General features: G+C 38.8%; 1 protein-coding gene across 1 annotated transcript in view; it reads right to left on the bottom strand.

The window, feature by feature from the left end:
- Positions 1 to 16,493, bottom strand: part of atad3a.S (ATPase family, AAA domain containing 3A S homeolog) — a gene marked incomplete at its 5' end in the record, with an annotated part of 37,661 nt that overhangs the window by 13,228 nt on the left and 7,940 nt on the right. Inside the window, 6 exon segments of the mRNA NM_001095861.1 lie at positions 1,295 to 1,419; positions 3,543 to 3,668; positions 5,033 to 5,089; positions 8,190 to 8,345; positions 15,075 to 15,144; positions 15,703 to 15,868. Of these exon segments, the coding sequence (NP_001089330.1) occupies positions 1,295 to 1,419; positions 3,543 to 3,668; positions 5,033 to 5,089; positions 8,190 to 8,345; positions 15,075 to 15,144; positions 15,703 to 15,868 (700 nt within the window).

Here is a 16,493-nt window from a genome sequence, read left to right as displayed (position 1 = left end):
TAATGTGAGGTTGGCAAAAGCAGGTTTCCTTTTTCTCATAGGAGCAGACATAAATAGATAATTACTAGAGTGAAAGACCTGAGGATTTCACAGGATCTAACGGTTTTCTGTTTGCCATAAACATGTCCACGTGTTATAACCAAACCATTTTCATAATAATATACTTATTTTAGTAGTATATGCCATTGGGTAATCCTAAATAGAAAACTGCCATTTTAAGAACTAGGGCTGCCCCTGATATCCTATAATTCACAGTGCACATAAACAAACCATACATGTTAGGTCACATGAGACAATTACAGTTTTGAGATTCACAAGGAAACACAAATCTGTAGCACAGTTGGTTCTGTTTTTAAGAAAAACACAGAGAATTTTCTGTAATTACAATGGGTGATGTGAGCAGCACACAGTGTAGGATTAGAATTAGACAAACCAATTCCAGTGCAATGCATAAGGAATCCTGGCCTTTCATCCTGGTTATTTTGCCTCTCAAACTAGCAGCAGCATTTGCAGTAAATACAGATATTAATATGTGCCACAACCCTTGAAGGAAACTGAATGAATACAAGTCATGTATATTTCAGACACAGTAGGACATCTATCAGCATCTATTTCAGGAAAGATTCTATGGGCTCCCTAAGGATGATGCCCTGGTTTGAATTTCAGTATGTGGGTCAGGCTAGTACAGACAAATCCTTAAAGTACATTCTGTTACTCTGATATTGTTACTCAGAAAGAAAACACACATGATCCGTGTGTTTGAGATGTCTTTATCAGTCAATATCAACACTGGATTTGTGAGCCAGAGGATGCTTTTATCTGCATTGGAGGAATCAGAAGTTTGTCGAACGAGCTGATAATATTTCCATGTCTTCTGTAGACAATGCAGGGTGGCTTGCTTAGGCCAAGAGGCTGCAAAGTGTGAAGCTTAACTAACCCATATAAATGTATGTAATGTATTTCACGGTCACATCAAACCGAGTGTCGTCCTGTAGGAAAGCTAGTATACTAGTACTAGTACTAGTATATAAATAAGTGCCTAACTGTGTATATATTATCGGATTATTCTTGCAGGAAAATGCCCTTGCTCCCTACAAAGTGGCCAAATGGAGTCTATTGTCGAGATTCTCAAACCTGCTCTAAGGTTTATGGTCACAGCAACATATCCACTTAAAGAAACATTCTGCATGACTGCTGCATCGTCCTTTATAAAGGAATGCCTGGTAAATCCTGACAAGCTAATGCATCTTTTTTTCAGTAGATTTACACTTTTTTTGCATGTGTCTTAACTTACCCTCTTTTGCTAGTTCCCGCCCAGTCAAAGACTTTATGCATTGCAGTAACACCTTCACGCCCCATGGGGGCGACATCACCACCTGTCATGATGGCATAATCCATGCCAGAATGCATGGCTAATTTCTGCATGGAAAGGTGAGAAAAAGAAAACAATGTTCAAGTTTAACAACATTGTATCATTACTACATTGTGTCTACAGTTGTAAATCCTGCGGCAGTGTATAGGCAAGATACACAGTGCGGCTTGGTATTGTGGAAGGGCCTACCTCATGAGGCAATTTCAGGCGACTTCAGAAAACGAAGTGCTTAAGAAAGCCACCCCGCCGCTGATTTTCATTCTAGCCCGCGAAAAGGCAGGGGAGATTAGTCGCCCCACGAAAAAGAGGAGTTTTGTCTCCGGGCAACTAGTCTCCCCGAATCTCAGCGTGAGTCTCTGCCCTTAAGTGAATGCATGATCTAAAAAGAGCATACATGTCTTCTGAAATAATTACCAGCCTGCTGAATTGTGCTTCTTCTCAGAAGATTGCTTCCAATAGTCAATCTGGGAATTGTCAACTAGACAATGCAACTGTAAAATGTAAAAACGTAGAATGGGGGTTCTACTGTAATGCAGGTTTGCAAAAATGTGATATTTCATTTCATAATGGCTGCCCAAACATTCTGAACAGTGCAAGTGTAAATTTAAAATGTGAATGTGCCAATGAGCAATAATTATGAATCAGTTTTCCCCGTCACCAGTGATGATAGGTGGATTCCATTCAAATAAACAACAAGCTGTTTCTAAGCATCTAATAAACGCTGGTGTACTATATGGCCCATGTGCCTAAATTAAAGGTCATACATTTAAGCAGGCCTTTTACTGCAGAGGAACACTAGAAAAGTCTGACCGACACGCATCCATTTCATAGCAATGCTACCTTTACTGGCAGACAAGTGAGTGTCCATTGCTTCATTTAAATCTGACAGTGAAGCAACTTTGTGGAAGCGCTTTCCTTTTTCTTGTATCATGAAAGCATCCATTACTTTTTCCATCAACGATCTTGTTAAAGATTCTAGAAGGCCCACAAGGGAGCAGTTGTGTATATTGTGCTTTTGGGGAATTGGTCCATCAATTCCAGAAAGCAACGGGCTGTGCATGTCACATAAATATGGTCCATTTCTCAATTAACAAGGAAACAAGGTTGAGCTTTAACATCGCTCAGCAAATCTGGAACCACAAATCAATAGTAGCAGCCTCCATTCTCCTACAGCAATCAACTCTCAGTCACGAGAGAAGCTACAGGGTGTCAGAGGAGGGGAGGGTCCATAGCCATAAAGGATTCAAATATTGTAAAAGGCAATGTTGCATTGTTAACAATAAAGATAAAAATCGAACACATTTTTGATTACTTTGGAACTTTGGAAACAGACACATACACATAAATAGAAATTTGCTTTTAGAATGTTGGGAGGGCTGCCATTACAAACAGAAGAGCCCTGAAAAATGTGGCAGATACTGGTTTACTTTTTTTAACCATTTACTTGCCAGGGTCACTAACCCAAGCAGGCGAAAAGTACATTAATCCTTAGGCCATATATTTATTGCTTGTATTATATTTTAGTACTTTCATTCTTTAATTTTCAAGTCTGGCATTTAATCCATGGCCTGGTTGCTAGGTTAAATGGAAATTCAGCTAAACTTCCAAACTGCAGAGCCAAGAATAAAAGATTCTTAATTCAAAAATACCACAAACTCCAAGAGCACAAGAAAAAATAAAATGAAACAGTCCTCGCTTGGGCGCTCAGCCGGAAAATATTCAGAGACGCATAAACTTCATCAACTGGTGGCTTTTATTGTGGCAAACAATGTGACACGGTGGGAATGGCAGTGCAAAGCTCTGAAGAAGTGCCATTTGTTATGGGCACGAAACGCGTAGGCAAAGTTGCACTGCCATTGGCACCTTGTCACATTGTTTGCCACAATAAAAGCCACAAGTTCATGAAGTTTACGCGTCTCTGAATATTTTCAGGCTGAGTGCCCAAGCGAGGACTGTTTCATTGAATTCACATGGGAGTCTGTGTGGCTGCTGATGTCTTGCGGGATGCTGCTGGGGCAGAGACGCAATGCGGATACGCTGGAAGGGTGAGCTCCGTGATATATGTATTCTCCTAACTTTATACTATATCGACAGAAGAAAACATAACCAGTGTTTTACAGATTCATACTAAAATATATTAACCTGAATATTTGTATTGAGTGTACATTACCTTTGCAAAAAGTGTTTTTCCAGTCCCAGGAGGACCATACATTAATATGTTTCTGTAAAGGCCTTTGTTCGCCTTAGTGTTTCTTGTGGCAATTGCAATATCTCTCACCCGCTCCTCCAGTCTGGGCTGAAAAAAAAAAATGCAGAGAGGTCAGTCCATGGTCCCTGCAGTTGTCTACCACCTCAGGAATGGGATATCAGTGCTACATAAAGCAATCGAACTGGGCAGTGACAAGTAAATTTGGGCATGGTCTGTTTCTTCTCTATAACAAAAATTGGCACCCAGTATCCAGTTCATACTGGTCATGTTACAAATGCATTATTTGTTTTACGGTTTGCTTTTCCTTGTTTGGCCCATCTCCCCTCCTGTTGTCCCCTCTGATTTCTGTCTGTTGGTTTACTCCATTTGTCCAGTAGTATGCTAGGCTCCATTTTAAACAGCATGTATATGGCTGGAGTGGATCATATTATAATCTTTTGACCTATTTGGATGTTCAAGATCCTCTGTTTGAAATAAACTATTCAACGATCTTCAAGGTGCCATTCTGATTGAGTTCAACTGTCTGCTGAAATTTCTGAGGTTGTAGGTTATTGCTATCTCAAAACTTGATAAGTTAAAGAGATAACACTTGATCAATGGTTAGGAAGGGAGGCAGAACAATACTGCTAAGTGAAAAAGGGGCAAAGTTTTTAAAAATAAACACAAAAACGGTGTCAGGCAGGTCCGGACTGAGAATTAAAATAGGCCCTGGCCTCTCAGGTACACAGAAGCCCAATCAGCCCACATAGAGGCCCAAACAGCCCCCCATCAGTCCACTAAATACTGACTTTCAATGGGACCTTATAGCAGCCCCTCTGGCATTTGCCAGAAACTACAGATTGCCTGTCCGGACCTGGTGTCAGATGTTCCTTAACTTTTTCTTTACAAATTTTTAGGAGTGTACAACAGGACTTCATATCTAACTAACATAGAACACCCATTTCCTGTAATCTATATACTGAGGAAGACACTGAGGCCCAAAGTTCCTGTGGTCCCCCATGGCCTTGGCATCACGTGTTTTAAATGTATTCTTTTCAGAAATAAAATAATAAAAAGGAGCAGCAGGTTCTGTGTAGGTCCAATCAGGTAGACCAGTACCCAACCTGGACCTGCTGACCTGCAACCCCACTATGCCCCTTACCCAGACCTGCAACCCAAACTTACCCTGAATAGGTAAACTTTCCTTGACCATGGGACCCCCAAAACTGGAAGTGATGTTACACCAGGGTGGATCAATTGAGTAAGTGAAAAAAAAAAGCCCCATCATCCGGGGTGGTTGGGGATCACAGCCGCACATGCTGGGTACCCAGGCAAAGGTACCCACGGAATGCCAGAATGGTCAGGGAATTGGGGACTTTCTGCCCAAAACCCAAACGCTTTGGGGGTAACCCAATGCAGGTCTCCATTCTACATATCATCCTAAGTAAACAGACAGAGCTACATATACTTACACTCAGGATGACGCCTTCTAGGGCATCCTGTATCTTGCTGTAGAGTCGCTTGGTGATCTAAAGGAAATACAAACTATTACTACATAAATACTTTGCTGAGCAGATATAAATAAATAAGCATTAGCAAGCACAGAAAAATTTACAAAATTAAACTGGCATGGAATTAAAGGGGGTGTAAACCCAAAAATACATTTGTCTAATGAAAGAAATCATGAATTCTAAGCAAATTTTGAACATGTGCAATTTAAAATTTATTGGTTATATAAATTTATAGGGGTTTTAAAACAATGGACCGAAAGGCAGCCGATTACCAAAAAAATGTATGTACAGTAAAGGGACCTCTCTACACTGAAGAGACAGAACCATCATCACAGAAAGAAAAAAATACAGTACTACATTTAGTTTATTTAGCAATTATGAACAACGTATATTGGAAAGGTGCGAACAATTACATTTTACCTTCCTTTAAAGTTGTAATTAGTTGCATTGCTTGCACTGGGATCTTTGAAAATGTAAACTTAACTTGCATATCTGGAGGCCATGTGTGAATTAAACATCGAGATTGGCAGCACTTCTCACCTACAAGCACTGTGAGTGGTCTTCCAAATGTTATTTAAAGTCCGCCTACTAATGTCTTAAATTTAAGAGATACTCAGTATCAGACTTGGATAATGGTTCATATCAGGAACCATAGGCTGTAGAGGCTGAAGCTGCTGCTGAGAAATTGGGGATAATGAATCAAATTCTAAAAGTTTAGACTGCCAAATACTTGACTTAAAGGGATACTGTCATGGGAAAAAATTCTTTTTTTTTTAAATGAATCAGTTAATAGTGCTGCTCCAGCAGAATTCTGCACTGAAATCCGTTTCTCAAAAGAGCAAACAGATTTTTTTATATTCAATTTAGAAATCTGACATGGGGCTAGACATTTTGTCAATTTCCCAGCTGCCCTGGTCATGTGATTTCAGTGCAGAATTCTGCTGGAGCAGCACTATTAACTGATTTATTTTGAAAAAAATGTTTTTCCCCATGACAGTATCCCTTTAATGAGCAGCTTCTAGGTAAAAGTAGAGGGTGAAATAAAAAACTCATTTTAAAATAGGGCAAATGCACAATATGTCTCTGTCCTTAACATATGAAAATGGGTTGAGTGCAGAGGGCCTCTTGTATTTGTCTCTATGAATTTTATGGTCACAGCCACATTACACCCACGCCTAATGGTTTAAATTTAGCAGTGAACACAACTTTCCTTTTATTGCTGTACTTTATACAGGAGCAGTGGCCAGCTCCATGTTGTAGCTCCCACCATTCACAGCTACAGTTCCCAGGTGTCCAATAAAAAGGCAAACATTTGGGCTTTTCTTAGCCTTGAAAGCAAGCAATTTGCAGGTAAAACGTAGTCGTTGTGTAAAATGTACAGGTATGGGACCGTTATCCAGAATTCCTGGGACCTGGATTTTTCCAGATATGGGGTCTTTCTGTAATTTGTATCTCCATATTTTAAGTCTACTAAAAAATCTTTTAAAGGAGAATTCAACATGTAATAAAAAAAAAACCCTCCCCCCTAACCGGGATAGACCCCCCTCCCTCCAGCCCCCCAGCCTACCTGCCACCCCGGGCAAATGCCCCTAATTTTTTTACTCACCGATCCGTGCAGATTTTATCTTCAGAGTTCACGGCAGCCATAATCTTCTTCTCCAGTAATCTTCGAGTATTGACGGCATTTTAGGCCCATGCGCAGTTGGAATAAATTTCCGGACCCAAACAACTGTGCATGCACCGAAAGTCAAATTCTGAAAAATTTACGGAAACTTGGCACATGCGCAGTGGTTCAGGACCGGAAGAAAAGACAGAAGATGGCTGCTGTGAACTCTGAGGCCAGAATCTGCACAGAGGGGTGAGTAAAAAATTAAAGGCATTTGCCGGGGGGAGCACCCAGGGTAGGGGGAAGGGTTTTAAAATTTTTTTTTTATTACGGGATGAATTCTCCTTTAAACAATTAAACCCAATAGGATTCTTTTGCCACCAATCATTTGGGATCAAGTACACAATTTTATTATTACAGAGAAAAAGGAAATATTTAAGATTAACAATTACTTGATTAAAATGTAGTGTATTGGAAATGGCCTTCAGAGCTTGTGAATAACGGGTTTCCAGATAACTGATCCCATACTTGCATAATGAAGCAGCAGTGAAAGCGAGTGTAGGAATGGCCAGAACAGCGATGACTGACATAGTTGGCCAGTTTAAAGGATGTCCAGCCTCAAGGCACCAGTGTGTTACTTAGCTAAACCCCTCCATCCAGCAAATTATTATTATTATTATTATTATAGGAAATGCGTTTTAAACGGGTTGTTCACCTTCCAACACTTTTTTTCAGTTCAGTTGGTTTCAGACAGTTCAACAGAAATAAAGACTTTTTCCAAACACGTTGGATTAGCACTTCAGGATGGAACTGCTTTCAGACTATTGTTACTCCTACTCAATGTAACTGAAGGAGTTGCAGTAGGACATAGGATTAATTGATTGTTGAGTGCTGTTTTTATATCTACCAGTGAGCCGTTACCTAGTTACCTTCCCATTGTTTTGCTGATGGGCTGTCGGGGGAGGGGTTATATCACTAACTTGCAGTACAGCAGTAAATAGTGACTGTAGTTTATCAGAGCACAATTGACATGACAATATGTCTAGCCCTGTGTTCGATTTTAAAATTAAATATAAAAAAAATAAAAAATCAGTTTGCTCTTTTGGAAAATGGATTTCAGTGCAAAATTCTGCTGGAGCAGCACTATTAACTGATGTATTTTGAAAACAACATGTTTTCCCATGACAATATGCCTTTAAACTTTAATTTTGGAAAACCGTTAAAAAATAGAAAGTACTTGAAAAAAGTCAATTTCTGGTGAAAAATCTGAAAACAATTGGACTGTAAAATAAGTGTTTGGAAGGCAAACAACCCCTTTAATACGTTTACAACAGCACATAACACAAGCCATTCTTACAGTAGATACATCAAACAAAAAGGCTACAAAAGGTGAAGCACCAAGTGTGTCACATTACAGCTCTCTTTTAGGGAAACAAAAGACATTAGAACTGCACAGGAAGAGTAGTCATTATAAAGATGGTACTGCAGAAGCACCATTCAGTAGTTCCTTACCTTAATGGGATGTTTAACTGCTTCCGCCACAGTGATTCGAGAAGTATCTCGGACCAAAGACGGTTTTCCAAGACGGGCTTCAATATACCGACCAGCCACGCCAGTGGCATTTTTGGCAGTGTAGACACCTACAGCAAGTAGGGTCAGTCCAGCAACCTGGAATAATCATGGAAAATAACTTACAAATTTGCCATACAGAATTATTTTTACTCTTAAAGGGCAAGTATTCACTTGTGCTTATTATGAGCTACATAGTGTTTAAAAAAAAAAAATCTTGTTTTTAATAAAAAAAGACTGCATCCACAGTGCAAGAGATGGCCAAATTAATTTGACAGCACCAAAGATGTCAAGGTAGAACTTAGAAGAGCGTGCTTTCTTTCTCAAAGCTCCCAGTATCATGCTGCTAGCTATATATAGGCAGACACCTATGTTTTATGTGGGGATACTGTTTAAAGAATTACAGTGCAAAACACAGACAGTAAAACCAGATAGCGAAGGATCAGGAATCCAGCTTAAATTCATGTAGAAAAGGAATATATGGGAATTATTTAAGCATGTTAGCTCCTAAATACAGAGCCAGATGTATTATATTAAACACCATACAAAAAATAAACATTAAATAAGCCCAATAGGCTTGTTTTGCCATCAAGGTACAAGTAATCATTAAACAAAACTGACTAATTAGCAACACTTTGTGATGTAATCTACAAAACTCAGAATGTCCCTGTATTTGAACAATTCCTTTTTATTAATTTTTCACAGATTTTTCCATATCCATGTTCTTTCCATAATCTGGAAACTTGGATTTCTACTTAAAAAAAGAAATCAATAAAAAACGTATTGTTTTTGCCAGCAATATGGATTTGTGCAGCTTAGTTAGTAACAAATATATAGTCTTATAAATTGCAGTAAGGCGGTTTTATTTCAGCACAGCGTTGCTGCATGCAAGGGATCTTAAGAAGATGTTTGAAACACTCAAGACTATTATCTTTATTGGCACCAGCCAGATAAACTAAAATCAGTACATTTTGTTTGCTGAATAATGTGTTGTTGAGATTGCAGCACTTAGCCAGATAAATTAACCTCTGACCTAATGCTTGGTGGTCAGCACCTCTGGTCAATAAACTAAGAGACAGCAATACAGCTCCGAGATCCTGCAAATACCCTTCAGAAAGGAAGGAGAATGGTGAATTCCTCTAACACAGTGATTATAACCTTTTGCATTTGCGCTTCTCATTAGTGGTCCAATATAATATAAATATACAATTGCAAATGAAAATGCAATATGTGAATGATTAAAAATTGGTACTAAAAACAAATCAAGTACAGGTATGGGGCCTGTTATCCAGAATTCTCTGGACCTGGGGTTTTCCGGATGAATCTTTCTGTAATTTGAGTTTTCATACCTCAAGTCTACGAGAAAATCCTGTACACGTTAAATAAATCCAATAGGCTGGTTCTGCTTCAAATAAGGATTAATTATATCTTTGTTTAGATCAAGTACAATGTACAGTTTTATTATTAGAAAGAAAAAGGAAATAATTACAAAAAAAAAAAAAAGTTGATTATTTGAATAAAATGGTGTGTTTGAGGGATGGCCTTTCCATAATTCGGAGCTTTTTGGATAACGGGTTCCTGGATAAAGGATCCATACATGTACAATAAATTCACAAAGAAAGACAGGATGCTGACCCAGTAAAATCAGTGGTAAATCATAATCGAATCCGGACTTCTCTAGATAAATTCGGGTGCACAGTCAAAAGTAATATGTATACATTAGTTCGAAGACCCCACACACCACTTCTGTGTTTAGTGTGTGTGTGTGTAATAAATAGTGACAGAACTTCAACATAGTTCTATTAAAGGTACAGGTATGGCACCCAGGACTTGGGGTCTCTGTAATTTGGCTCTACATACCTTAAGTCTACTAAAAAAAATGATTTAAACAATTGATTTTTTATTTTTATAATACTTTATGTGGAATCACCACAGATCTATCTTCGGCTTCTTCCTCTCTCACGTTGGGTGCACATGAATATTTGAGTAAGAAGTTGAATCCTAAGCAAAAATCCGGTCTTTTCACACTACTGCGCATGCGCTAGCCCTGTTGCAAGAACAACATTCTGTGGTCGTCAGACAATAGTACCCTGGGTTGGGGCAGTTTTTTGCTACCCGGAGCACAGGACCTGAGTATCAGATATGGAATTATAACTAGTGGAGGGTGTCTAAAATAACAGGCAACTTAATTTTTTTCCTTCAGTAAACAGTGATGGTGAAACTGAAAGCACTTACATTATTTTGTGGTTTTAATGAACTTTAAGGGCTGAACTCCACGGTGCGGCTTGGTCTGATCTGACGCGCGAGAGGAAGTGAATGCGACGAGACAGATGCGCCAAATTCACGTTGCGTCTTCCAACTGACAGTCGTGTTGGATGCATGCAGCTACAAGGTCCGACATTTCTATTTCTTACATTATATTTAGCGCATCCGTCTCGGCATGCACTTCCTCTCATCGCGTCAGATCAGACCAAGCCACACCGTTGAGTTCAGCCCTTATAAATCCAAAATGTAAAGGGAACACCTGCAGTGCATTTGGATACCTGCCTCTGAAAGGGAGGCCAAAATCACCCACAGCTGTCCATATGTAAGTGAAGAGTGGGTTGATATAGAACTTGCATAACAGATAAATAGGCTAAATATCCCCTGGGAAACAGTAAATCAAAGCCACAGGTTGGATGTGAAACTCAAAAAGCTGATGCCACTAGGACAACAACTGCCCTGACCGGCAGTATATAAATAAGACCATTTCCAGAGCAGATAAAAATAAAGAAGCACAATATGCTTCCATCATTCAGCAGCAGCAGATTTCAAGATGAATAGAGTGAAAGGGAAAACCTAATTTAATCAGGCAATTAGTGAAACAACTCAGCCATTCAGACACTAAGCCACCTACTACGGAGATTACATACCAGCAAAATGAAAGGAAATCTATTCACTACAAAAATATAACTTTTCATTTTACATGAATGAAATAAGTAAAGGTGTCATTTATATTTCTGGGCACAAATGTGAACGATACAGAACATCTGTAAAGCACTATAGAATATGCAAGTGTTATATATAAAGAATAAATAGAAATTGCCCTTAAATTTATTAGTGGCGTGAACCATGTCCTGAGAACAGAACATGTCCAGTTTCAGGATTACCCCAAAGCAGCAGAGGAATGAGTCACAATTCCCTATCCACCCATTCTTTGTAAAGAAAAAAAACCTGAAAACCTGTTAGAAAGGTTTATAATACACAAAAGCCATGAATATCCTGTAAATTATATCCTTATAAACGGTGAGTTCTGATGTCATCAGTTATAAACGGTGAGTTCTGATGTCATTTCTGTCACATGACTCATTGAAATTTGTGTATTATAATAAATAAAGTACCCCCAGTTGTAAAATATGAGGATATTAGAAGTTACCTCGGAGTTCCATGACCTGTATAAACACACTCGGCCTTGTGTTTTTATATGGTCATGAAACTCCTCTGTAACTTATAATATCCTTATATTTTACAAGAGGGGGTACTTTATTCACTATATAATATCCATTCCTGAGACTGAGCAAGGGCACCATAGATGTCTTTTATATGCAATGGACAGATAGCTGCTAAGTGCCCTGCTTTTTTCTAGCTCTTCCATAACCTTAAAGAACACACTGATGATCTCTTCATCCTTGCCTACTGAACTGCAGCAACAAAATCCACCGCAACTTCAAATAAAAAAAAAGATACTGAAGGAGACACAGAGAGCCATATAGATTATTTTGGATATGCATGATTGGTCATGAGTACTAGCCTACACTTGGTCACAATCCATGCTTTACGTGACACAGAGGAAAGGACATTTTGCCCTCAATGCCAGGCCATTTCAGAAATAGCAGATGAGTAATGGAAATAATTTCAATCCATTTATGACAATCAAGTATGTTGCCCTCACCAGTCTTACTTTAAGAGTGACCAGGCAACATGGTATAGTTTCTAGCACATGAATCAATGCACAGAGGACACCTGTGCCCCGACAGTACTCTAACTAATTTCATTCCTTTGTTGTTAAAAAAACCCAATTTATTTGCTTGTCTCTCTAAAAGGAATGCATTTTGTGTTGTCAAGTGATTTCCTTTCTAGCATCCTATGGAGATGACGGGGGGGGGGGGCTTTTTTATTTTGCATCTGACATCTGTGCATGCATGAGCAAATTAGCAATTATGTGCTCATCAAATGAACGTTTCAATCAGCCATTCTGCAGTCAGGTCTCTATTAAGAGAATGCGCTACTAGGGAACTGCAGGGTCTGAGGGGCACTGTTCAAAGTCATGACAAATGTCACTTTCTGTTTCTTGGGTGTACACTTTCTTTGCAGTCCAGTAGCTCATACTACATTTACATTTATTTCGTGAGCCTCTATATGAATTAGACCTGAAACATCATCAGATTTTCAAACAAGTCCTAAAAGTAGAGGAAAACCTAGTTACACAAATGAAACAAAATTATATTTGGTAATGTATTTATTGAAAAAACGATCCAATAACATATCTTTGTACCCTTAATCATATAATTTGAATCTGGTTATTTCAGTCAATGAGATGACAATCAGGTATGAGCGAGAGACTTGGGATGCACCGAATCCACTATTTTGGATTCGGCCGAACCCTCGAATCCTGAAAGATTTGGCCGAATACCGAACCGAATCCTAATTTGCATATGCAACTTTCACAGACTACTGCACCCTGCATTTTGCTGAACCCCATTATTTCTTTAATTGGTCTTGTAACATCTATGCATTATTAGATACTATGGGGGTCATTTACTCCGATGGGTGCAAAATTTATGCTACCAGATTTATGCTTTTATTTTGTAATTAGTAGTAGCATAGTCAAGACAAATAGCTGAATAGTTGCTATGAGACATGTGGTTGTGAATGAGCACTAATTTGTTAGAACAGCAGCTTTCCTTTTTTCAGCTACTACAATACATTTGGGATTTCCAGCATGAGAGCCTTCCATTTTCCCAAGTGGCTTTTTTCTTATACTTTTGTTTTCTCTCCAAGGCCTCCACAGTACAGAATAATCATTAAAGGGATCCTGTCATGGGAAAACATGTTTTTTTCAAAACGCATCAGTTAATAGTGCTGCTCCAGCAGAATTTGTCACTGAAATCCATTTCTCAAAAGAGCAAACAGATTTTTTTATATTCAATTTTGAAATCTGACACGGGGCTAGACATTTTGTAAATTTTCCAGCTGCCCCTGATCATGTGACTTGTGCCTGCACTTAAGGAGAGAAATGCTTTCTGCAGGCTGCTGTTTTTCCTTCTCAATGTAACTGAATGTGTCTCAATGAGACATGGGTTTTTACTATTGAGTGTTGTTCTTAGATCTACCAGGCAGCTGTTATCTTGTGTTAGGGAGCGGTTATCTGGTTACCTTCCCATTGTTCTTTTGTTTGGCTGCTGGGGGGGGAGGGAGGGGGTGATGTCACTCCAACTTGCAGTACAGCAGTAAAGAGTGATTGAAGTTTATCAGAGCACAAGTCACATGACTGGAGGCAGCTGGGAAATTGACAATATGTCTAGCCCCATGTCAGATTTAAAAATTGAAGATAAAAAAATCTGTTTGCTTTTTTGAGAAATGTATTTCAGTGCAGAATTCTGCTGGAGTAGCACTATTAATTGATTCATTTTGAAAAAAACATTTTTTCCCATGACAGTATCCCTTTAAGGAGAGTTGACATCTTACTAGGAGTGTCAATGGTGTTTGCAGCAACAGAGAAATCTTGCTAACAGCCAAGGCTAGATTTTGCAGACATTCTCTCTCTAAAGCCTGCCTCTGTCTTTGGTTCATCAACAAGCTTGAGTAGTGGGAAATGACTCTGGAAACGAAAGCTGATGTCTAGCAATCTACCATTGCTCATTACTGTAACAATTTCCCCTCTCAAATCGTCCCCACCCCTTTCTGCCTTCTTTGCTCTTCCCCATTCAATTTTCAGCTTTTCACTGCTTATGTCCAAAAGTGAAAGGTACAAAAAAAAAAAAAAAAAAAAAAAAAACAACTTATTTTAGCTACTCAGTTTACAAGACTGTCTGGATATTGTTCGCTCATGTGTGTGCAAAGAAAACATAATATAATTATATTGTTATAGTGATGATATGTCAGAGCTAGACAATTTCTGCATTGCACTACATATGAAAATCACCCTAGCAACACAGCGTTTACAATTTTCCAAAGCTGCAGATATCTGCAGAGACACTATTTCAATAATCAGTGCCACCTTGTGGTTGGAAAGACTCACAGCAGGCTTTATTATATACATTTGTGAATAGATGGTTTTTTTTATAACCGTTATCAGCAGAGTAAAAAAAAATAAAAAAAAATAAATACAAATAAAAATTGTGAGAAATCAAAGAGTTCTCAAATGGAAAAATATAATGATTTACTGCATTCAAAAAGTCTGATGGCGTGTGTTTTCCGGTGTGCTACCCTTTCAAAGCAGAGTAGTACTGGGCTGCAGCCTCTACAGTGTTTTACGTAATCCACAGGAGGCAGGATCACTAACTCAGTAAGGGTGTCTGATTATAATGGAGTCTATGGGAAATGACCTTCCTTAATTCAGAGCTTTTTAGTTACAAGGCTTCCATAATAAGGATCCTATTTATTTCCATTTCACAATGGAATTTCAGATATACAGAGTATTTTGTGTGTTGCTAATTGTGGCTCTCCCTGCTACAGCAGTAGGTAGTGGCATTTTGATTACTGCTACAAGAAGTAACTGACAAACATGCCATGTCCCATAGCATTAAAAGCATTACAATTCCGCACAACTTGTGAATAAGTACTTACAGTTGCTGTTACTTTGTCCCAATCTGAGATAAAAGTCCGAAATCCTTCTCCAAACACTGTTCCTGCAGTCCTGCAAAAAAGATGCACTAGGATTTTATCATACGCATAAAATTTATATATAAAGCCTCGTATACACAGTTCTTCGAGGATACAACACATAGAAGACAACATTTTTCATATAAGCTTATTGGTGGTACATAGTTGCACCTCATGTTTAATGTCAACACTTTGAGACCCATAAAGTTTGTTTTAGCCTGGGCCCAGCCAACACGAAGACAGCTATGGACAAAACATGGGCATACTATGCTTCAACAATTAAATACTCTGCTTACTGAGTAACAGTTTTGGAGGACACCAGAGAAGTCTTCACATGCTTTAAAAGCACCTATGAAATACCTTGGCAGATAGAAATTTTTTTAAATTTTATTTTCAGGCTAGAGTGTTTGACAGGTAGTGGCAATAAGTCAGGGCATCAAACAGCACTATACATGGATACTAGAGGGAATGAAACAGTACAGTAATAGATATAAAATTGCAAACAAAGGTCTGGTTTCTATTATGCAGGTAAACTATACCTATATTATTAGATATGCCCCTTGTATCAAATAAGTGAATAAGTTAGACATACTTGATAGATTCCAGAACAGTCTGCCGATGCTCAGCGGCTTTTAGTCGGATTTGCTCCCTTATAATATCTGCATTCTCGCGCTCCACCTTAGCTTGGGCACGAGCCTCTGCCTCAATGCGGAGCATCTCATTCTTATGCCGTAGTTCCATCTCATGTTCCACAGTAGCTGAATAGTGGAAACAAGCAAGAAAAAAAAAATAGTATGTCAAGATTAATTTCTTACCACTAGCCTTAACGATCATGAACACTTAATTATAACAAATGGACAGCTGGACCAACCTAATACCGTATATACTCGAGTATAAGCCGAGTTTTTCAGACCCCAAAATATGCTGAAAAACTCTACTTCGGCTTATACTGGGGTCAAGCGCAAAAATGGTCGCCGTCCAAGAATGGTCGCCGGCGTCCAAAAACGAGACGCCGGCACCTCCAATGGGAGCCGAAACCCGCAATTTTTTGATTGATACTTACCAGAAGCTGCTGCATTTCTCACCCTAGGCTTATACTCGAGTCAATAAGCTTTCCCAGTTTTTGGAGGTAAAATTAGGTACCTCAGCTTATACTCGAGTATATACGGTACATCAAACTGCAGATAAAGCCGGGAAACAAGTAATAATATCATGACAACTTATGACAAGGATGTTCTTCAAAGGATTTTATAGGACCAATTGCAAATTCATGTTTGTCTCTGCACAAAAGCATGAATCCTAGCAAGAACAGTGGCATTGTGGGAATTACAAAATAAAACATGTTTTTATTAGGGTTTTCTGCTATGAGCTCCTTATTGGCAG

The sequence above is a fragment of the Xenopus laevis genome, chromosome 7S, assembly GCF_017654675.1.
Source record: "Xenopus laevis strain J_2021 chromosome 7S, Xenopus_laevis_v10.1, whole genome shotgun sequence".
NCBI lineage: Eukaryota > Metazoa > Chordata > Amphibia > Anura > Pipidae > Xenopus > Xenopus laevis.
Note: the sequence above shows the minus strand (reverse complement) of the source record. Positions and strands in the feature narration are given on the sequence as shown.